Source organism: Cololabis saira, chromosome 12 (assembly GCF_033807715.1).
Source record: "Cololabis saira isolate AMF1-May2022 chromosome 12, fColSai1.1, whole genome shotgun sequence".
NCBI lineage: Eukaryota > Metazoa > Chordata > Actinopteri > Beloniformes > Belonidae > Cololabis > Cololabis saira.
Window position 1 is genome coordinate 27,649,069 of NC_084598.1, and position 8,447 is coordinate 27,657,515.

The 8,447-nt window shown below is 45.6% G+C and overlaps 1 protein-coding gene across 3 annotated transcripts in view; it reads left to right on the forward strand.

The window, feature by feature from the left end:
• The window catches only part of samd11 (sterile alpha motif domain containing 11), a 53,002-nt gene extending 45,336 nt beyond the window's left edge, over positions 1 to 7,666 (forward strand). Inside the window, exons 9-13 of one of the 3 annotated variants that reach the window (XM_061736335.1) lie at positions 2,323 to 2,401; positions 3,308 to 4,104; positions 4,674 to 4,807; positions 5,453 to 5,563; positions 5,816 to 7,666. In XM_061736335.1, coding sequence (XP_061592319.1) covers positions 2,323 to 2,401; positions 3,308 to 4,104; positions 4,674 to 4,807; positions 5,453 to 5,563; positions 5,816 to 6,100 — 1,406 coding nt within the window. In that variant the 3' untranslated portion in view covers positions 6,101 to 7,666. The remainder of the gene's footprint in view (positions 1 to 2,322; positions 2,402 to 3,307; positions 4,105 to 4,673; positions 4,808 to 5,452; positions 5,564 to 5,815) is intronic. The other 2 variants (XM_061736337.1, XM_061736336.1) reach the window with 2 other exon arrangements.
• The last annotated feature ends 781 nt before the right edge of the window (positions 7,667 to 8,447 follow it).

Genomic DNA, 8,447 nt, shown 5'->3' on the forward strand with positions numbered 1-8,447 from the left:
GAAATGGTCTCGTGCATACCTTTTGTTGTGACCTTGTTGTTATTTGAATTACTGCTGCCTTTCTATCATCTTGAAGCAGTCCGCCCATTCTCCTCAGGCCTCTGGCATCAACAAGGCATTTTTATGCCCAAAGGAGCGCTGTTCTCTGGATATTTCCTCTCTTTCACACAATTCTCTGTAAACCCTGAAGATGTTTGTGTGTGAAAATCCCAGCGCATCAGCAGTTTTTAAAATACTCAGACCGAACCGTCTGGAACCACCAACCATGCTATGATCAAAGTGTCGTAAATCAGCTCGTAAAGCAGCTTCTCTTGACCATGTCTGCATGCGTAACTGCATCGAGTCGCTGCCATGGGATTGGCTGATTGGGCATTTGCGTGAGCGATTGAACAGGTGCACGTGATAAAACGGGCCGAGAGTCCATATGTACTTTAATAACATTTAGAGCCAGTTTAGTACCTGAGTTCTGGGCACTTTAACACGGCGCTGCTCAGTGATGACGCAGCATGAGGAGCAGCAGTTAGGCACTGATGAACTTAACAATAAGAAATAATGATCCACTCAGGTGTTTTGATGCTGAATAGATAAAAAAAATGCACGTGCACATGCCTGATAAAAGCCTTATAATTATAAGCCTGAACGATTCAAGGGACCGGGAAAAGACAAGGAATGAGAAAAAGTGGCATTTAGAGAGAAATGAATATGTGATAAGAACCAGCAGAGAGTTGACCTGCTGTGCTGCTGCGTTACAGCATGAGCTAATCGTCTTTGAACTTACAGCACTTTAAAGTTTTAAGCGCACACCATACATCTTATATGACAGGATGCTGCATTTTAAAGGGAATGTAAATGGTAAGATGAATGAAAGATGAAATGTTAAATTAGAAAAAAGTCAACTTTGGGTACCGATCCCCTCTCTTTCAACATGAGTTTCAACTTTTCCCCCATCAGTTCTTTTACTCTGATAAACCAGTCCGATGCTAAAGGAGTAGATAGAAGACGGTTACTTCATCAATAAAACTCATCTGCTATCAATCTCACAAGATTCTGGCTTCAACGTCTCATCTGGAGCTCGACCCTCCTGTGTCAAATGAGCACCGTAGACTGTTTAGTTTATTGTTACAGAAGAGTTGAGGAAGTCCTCTGAAGTATTTTCACATCAACAAAATGCTCTCGGAAAGGAAAGTTAGAAGCAGAAAAATTGTTTAATCTCAGTCCTAACGTGGGTAGATTGCATGAACAGAACAGGCGGAGTAGACAAACACAAAAACAGGGTTGAAATGATGTATAAGTGAAATGTATTTTCTTTGAGGAATTTCACAGAATACATTTAAGGTCCTGTATTATGCTTTTCTTGACTTGCAAAGTTTTAAAATTGACCTGAACTCCGACATGCCCAGTTTTTGGGCCATCTAGCTGTCGTTTTAAGAGGCTCACGATGGACTAAGCAGTAGCAAGTTTTGAAAGAGCAGGCATACCAGGAGATCCTGCTGTTTTGTTTTTTTATTTAAAACAACTTTATGCTCATGTAAACAATTTTCGTAAGCGGGCCGGTCCTTAAAATCCCAAGCTCAGATCAACGGGTCAGCTCCCCCCGACATGTTACTGCCAGTCACATGACCGGCAGTAACACGTGTGATTGGTCTAGGGAGGTAATCAGTCGCAGCAGGATGAGCGGGGAGCAGGGGACCCGACACTGGGCTCACCGGAGAACACAAAAAATAGAAGATTTAAGCCTCATGATCTCACAAACTCAGAAAGCTTTTGAGTCTCAGTCAAGAAAAACAACTCTATTGTGGGTCTTTATGAATATGATTAAGGACTAAACTTGTACTGTACGGGACCTTTAAAGACACATTTTCATAGGGTAGTATGTAAATGTTTAGTGACTAACACAACCTGCACATGGCACTTTGAAGAGGAAAAGAAATTCAGTTTGGTGCAACTGTTAACCATCACAGACGTGAAACGGGACCCTCGGCCACACGCTGTGGTGTGTAAGACAAGAAAGGAAATAAAAGTTGGAAGCCACTACTTAATGTTAATGTATCTTAAAAGCTTGTTAAAGCATTATTAAAGCAATTAAAGCTGCTTAACGGTTGCCCTGTAGTAGAAAGTGCAACGCTTCCAAGGAAAGTTTGGCGGAAGTATAAATTAGACTAAAAGGAAAAGAGTCTGGTTAAGTAGAAAGACTTCATTAAATACGCTGAATTACTTTCCACTGCTTGTCTCTGCCATTGTGATGTTACAAGTCACTTTTGGATGATTGTTGTTTTGGGTTACTGGTCTGTTATCTCATCGTCTTCGTTGTTTCTTTAACAGGTTACGGTTTCCTCCAACCAGCTCAGGCTGAGATCTTCGCTCGACAGCAGGAGCTTTTGAGGAAGCAGAATCTGGCCAGGTGTGTGTTGCTGTTTATAATGTCGAAATAAAATAAAACTGTATAACGACGGAAAAATGTTAAGTGGGTTTTAGGAATGGGCGATATTTTACCGTTAACGATATACCGTCAAAAAAATTCCCCACGGTAAGAATTTGTCATCTTGCGGTAAAAAACAATAAATTCCCGTTGGTGACGTTTTTTGTGTAAAGCCTGAATTATGGTTCTGCGTTAAATCGACGCACAATGTACGTGTGCGTGAAGGAAGGAAGGAAGGAAGGAAGGAAGGAAGGAAGGAAGGAAGGAAGGAAGGAAGGAAGGAAGGAAGGAAGGAAGGAAGGAAGGAAGGAAGGAAGGAAGGAAGGAAGGAAGGAAGGAAGGAAGGAAGGAAATGAGCCAGAAAGAATGAAAGAAAGAAAGAAAAATTAAAAAAAGAAAGAAAGAAAGAAAGAAAGAAAGAAAGAAAGAAAGAAAGAAAGAAAGAAAGAAAGAAAGAAAGAAAGATAGATAGATAGATACATTCCTGTTGATGACGTGTTTGTGTAACAAACATGGCGAATCTGAGAGCGAGGAGCTTGAGTCATTCCAGTTTTGCAGTACAGGTGTACTAATTTAATAGTTTTTTATTAATTCAATTTAATTGGTGTTGTTTAGTAGCATTTAGTATTATTTTAGAGCAGTGCTTTGGGGGCTCCAAAGACTGAATGTGGTGATAGATTTATAGTTACAAAGGTGGAGTTGAATTGGTATTTTTTTTAATCGTCATTTTTATCGTTATCTAATATATGATAAATGCCAGAAATGATCGTGATAAATCTTTTAGTCCATACCGCCCATCCCTAGTGGGTTTATTGTCTCATAGAACATACTGTAGATTGTCAGGTTTTTACCTGCATGCTCAGCTCCTGTGTGTTTCACTGGTTCCAGACTGGAGATGTCTGCGGAGCTGCTGAGACAGAAGGAGTTGGAGAGTCTCCACCAGCGACAGCAGCAGCAGCGTCTGTTGGGCGCAGAGCCTTTGGCAGTTCTTCCTCCTGGCCTACCTCCTGATCATCCAGCCCTGCGGAGCCTCCATGACATCCCAGAGGGACATCCTCTCCGCGAGGAGCTGGCCCGTCGCACTAATGCGATGCTGGTCCTACGGCACGGGGCCGCCGCTCCTCTCCTCAACCTCAGCCAGCAGCACCAGCAGCAGCAACAACCGGTGGCGTCCTCCACACCCAAAGACCCCCACGTGCAGAGCTCCACCGCTGGGCCGGATGCCGAATCCAGAAAGGCGACCCGCAGGGACCCCCAGGCACAGCTCCGTGCCGGAGATCACAGAGGAGAAAGAGAGGAAAGGGGACGGGAAGGAGACATGGAAGTGCACGACGAGGAAATGAATGACTCAGAGAGCGAGACAGAGACGTGCGAGGAGAGGCGTGAGGCCCTCAGTGCCAAGCCCAGCATTAAACCACAGGATAGGGAGAGAACCAGAGGGAAAGAGACTGGCGGTAGGGGAGGATGTGGCGGTGCCAAGGAGGCCAGGGAGAGCTCAGACAGGCTGAGCGCTCCATGCAGTTCAGCAGGTACGGAGTCGCCCAGCCGCCAACTTTTCACGCCGGGACTGGGCAAGGCGGACTTCAAGTACCACATTCCACCTGGGTTCATGCCACCACTTCCCGCTCTGCACGCCCAGACGCTGCCCTTTGGATTCCCCTACGCTAGCCCTTACTTTCATACTGGTGAGACACACACACACAGACACACACACACACACACACACACACACACACCGCTGACATGTGAAACCCATTAGCGTCACTCTGTGTGCGCGTCTCCAGTGTGGAGACCTCTCCTTGTTAGGGGCCCTGCCTCTGACCCCGGGGTGACCCGCGAGCACACCAGCGGCAGCACAGACACGAGTGCACGACAGACGGGGTCATTTACTCACACACATGCAGCCCACGAACACACTCGTCTACATGTGGATTAATAGGAGATTTATTAGCTTCCACACATTTACATAAATGCTTATCAGCTGAAGGACAGAAATCATTTGAAATCAGAACATAATGATAATTCAGTGGTTTTGAAGAGTAAAATAGATACTCTAAGTGATTTCGGGAGCAAAAGTTCATTGATCCGTTGATGTGCTGTTACTATATTATTGATCCTCACCTGTTGGTCTCATTACTCAGCTTTTTCTTCAGACTCTCCACTGCTCAAAAAAAAAACAGAACATTAAAACGGTCGGTAGCTTTACATCCACTGTAAAACTGACGCGTGGTTTTCCCCCGCTGTGCTTCGTCAGGCTCTTTGGGTGGTCTTTTCATGGACGGGGAGGACTCGGCCACAGCCAACCCCGTAGAGGACATCAGCAAGTGGAGTGTGGAGGACGTTTGTGGATTCATAACCAGCCTGGCTGGATGTGCTGAATACGCACAGGTGAGAACACGGGGAGGTAGGAGAGAGAGAAGAGGATGGAGGCCCGGGGCAGGCTGACTACTAATCACAGCAATGACATTTCACAAAGCATTACTTCAAAACTACTGTTTTATTTCAAGGGCATCTCCAAATGTTTTGATAGATACCCCCAATATGCAGATTAAAAAAACAGAAAAGGGTTCTGAATATGTGTGGATGCCTGAATGGTCATGTTCAGTTTTGGCCATGCTTTTGGGTTTCTTGTGAATGAGTCTGCAGTGCACGTAGGCGTACATGTGTATGAGAGGTGTGTTTGTGAGCGTGCACACATTTGTTGTTGAATGATCTGCCGTTAGCAGAAAGTCGAATCTTTTTATATATGAAAAAAAAAACAAAAGCATCATTATTAGTCTTAAAACTATTATTTTCTTTAATCACTCAGGACACGATGTGAGGTAATTACCGTCTAATTTGAGTTCAGCGCCAGAAACGTGGAGCATATTCCAAGTAGCTCATTTATCTGGTTCAGTTGGCGCCGTCAACTCGAGTGTCATGTGTGTGTAACGTGTCAGACTGGAGCCACTGTTGTGTAGTTGGCGTGAGCGAGTGTGTGGGCCGAGTGTGTGTACGTCAGCGCTGTGGCTGAAGCGGCTGTGTCTCTGCCAGGTGTTTCGGGAGCAGGCCATTGATGGAGAGACACTGCCGCTGCTCACTGAGGAGCACCTGCTCAACACCATGGGACTAAAGCTGGGGCCTGCGCTCAAGATCCGCTCACAGGTACACACCACAGACCTGCGTGTGTGTTTATGTGTGATGGATGGATGGAAAGGAGCTGTGAGTGTCTTTGAGAGCAAGGAAAATGACTAGTATAGCATAGCCTAGTGGATTTCCCTAAACTAGCCTGCCCCACCCCCCCCCACAGACTGACGCCTCTCTTCTCTCTCTCTCTGAAACACAGTGAAACCGTTAGTCCTCTGCACACTGCTCAACAGGCTGTCCTGACAGTCATGTGGTCTCTTTTCCCCGCAGGTGGCGCGCCGCGTTGGCAGGCTTTTCTATATGACAGGATTCCCGCTGGCCTTCCCATTTCCACCTTCTGCCACCCTGCGTCCCCCGGAGAGGGATCGAGACCCCCTGACCACGCCATCTGACAACCCCCTGCCCCTCTCTCTGTCCCTGCCACATCGACCCACATCCACCAGCAGCAGCTCCTCTCCGTACAGCGGCCCCACCCCGGGGTGCTCCACCCCCAAGGAGGAAAATGGCAACGGCTCGGCAGTGGCGGGAAGATTCGAGGCCAAAACTCCCTCGTAGGATTGCACAGATGGGTGTGGGAGGCAAAGACCTGTGTCGAACATGGGCCTGGGCAAAGTCACTCCAATCAGACGCACTTGACTCAGAGGTCTTTTTTTCTTTTGTTTTGTTTGTTTTTTTTTAAAATCAGACTCCCCCTTCACATTGAAACCTTCAAAATAGAAATTTATGGGAACATTTTAGACTGGAAAAAAGAAACCGAAGGACAGCCTCTGCAGTAGCTGGAGTCGAGCAGAATCCAAAGAAACTGGGCTTGAGGGGAGAAACGCGGAGAGACAGAGCAACAGAGGGGGAAAAAAAAAGGGGAGGCGAAGGAGACAGCTGGTCACAGACAGCCTGCCAAAAGAAACGAGCAGAGCCCTGCCACAAATGCGACATTCTTGCAAGTCAGACAGACGCTAGCAGAAACTCTTCCTTCCTTCCTGGGCAGGAGGAAGCACTTCTCACTTTCTTTCTTATGTCTCCAACTCCGACTGCGCTCACGACGAGCCCCGCAGAGCCCAGGAATTAAAAAAAAGCGGCGCATCTCCTCTCCCTTATTAAGCCCCTCCATCCCTTTATTTCGTGACTATTTCCTGAGGCCAAACAGCAGCGTGGCACTATCTTCGTAGAGGCTGGAGTTAAAACACATGCTAAGCAGCACTAGATCTGACGAGCTCCCTCCTATATCACTGCAACTATGCATTCCACTGTCCCGATACCAAAGATGACTGGATGAGTGGAATTGGATCCATGTTTCACAACGTGTCCGTTGGTTGTTTTTTTTTTTGTTTTGTTTTTTGCATTAATGGTCTCAGAGAAAGACTGGTCCAACAGGGAAATGCTTGGCTAGTGCCTCACACAATGGACTATTTGATGTGACACAGGTAAAAGCTGATGTACAAAAAGGCTTCAAAGTATCCGAAATGAGGCATCAGTTTGTGCAGCTTGTCATTGTACACTTGTGTTGACTACTGTGGGAGGTAGGAAAACCATGCAACGTTGTACAGAATCATGCTTAAGATGAAAATATTCTGACGGTTACATATGTGGTACTTTCACTTTTTTTTTTTTTTTTTTTCGTTAAAACGTAGTTGCACGAATAAGGATTTCCTTACTGAAAAATGTGACTTGCTAAATTCTGGTGGTACTTTTGTTCATCCCTTTTTATTTTTTTTTATTTTAAGTGTAATATTGAAAAAAGTTGCTCCAGTTTCAAATGCTACCCCAGCTTATAAATATGAGGACAAAACTATTTATAGGACTTATGATGTAGTAGATAAAGCAGATTATGATATGTATTAAAATTTGCCCTTAAGATGGATTCCAAAGATACTTTTACTTTGTTTTCTCTTGGTTGCAGGGAAAAGGCACAAAAGCTCTTAATGCAAATGTTTTGAATTCGTTATGGATTTTTTTTTTTTTTTTTTTAACTACGCAAGCAATTAATTAAAAAAAAGGTCTTTAGATTTCCCTTCAAAAGTTTTGTCTTCATCCTATTTTTCTATTCACCACACCGGTGAAATAAAACCTAAAGAAAGACTTTGCCGCGTCTTTTCTCTTACATTTGTGTGCTTTCATCAGATAAGGACAAACGCCTTTTCCTCTTTAGGTGTTTGCGGTTTTTCAACGAAAAAAAGAAAAAAAAGGTGTGGGGGATGGGGTGAAGTGTGTGTGTGCGCGAGGAGGAGGAGGTGGTGACTCGGGGGGCACAGTTCAGGTCAACACCAGCTGTTGGAGTGTGAGGTTCAGCCGCAGGCCAAGGCCTCCCTGCCTGTGGGGGCAAACCTGACCCTCACACACACGAAGAAACAGAACCGGGAGTAGCCCGCACCCGCAGACGCCTGCCTCCCGTCTTCAAAACACCAAACAACTCTCTGCTGGGACTCCTTTTTGTTTTAGACGGGTTTTCACAGTTGTAAAATTGCTAGAAAACTATTTTAGAGATAATGTGACAAGATGAAAGGCTTTTCTTGAAGGAATATGCGTCTGTGACATCCAAAACCATGCTAAACTAATCCAGTACATGCCTTCAACCCGTATGCACCAGTATCAGCTTCAATCTAGTTGCAAAAGTTGGCACAGGCTGCAGAAAAGTCAGAGGAGGAAAGCTGCGTCTGAGAATGTGGATGCACAAAAAAAAAACAAAATAAAAAAAAAAAGACAAGAGATCTGTGCAGGGGGTGGATGAAGAGTTGGCACGGAAACAGACCAGGCTGTGTTGCTGCTCGCTCTTCCACCTAGGATAAGTCTTGGCACAGCATCAGACATTACCCTGCCAACCTGGCACGGCACCGCTGCCTCGGGGCTCAACAGCCGCATCTCTGTACCCCGCGTCTTGGCCCAGCTCAGCCCGGCTCAGCCCGAC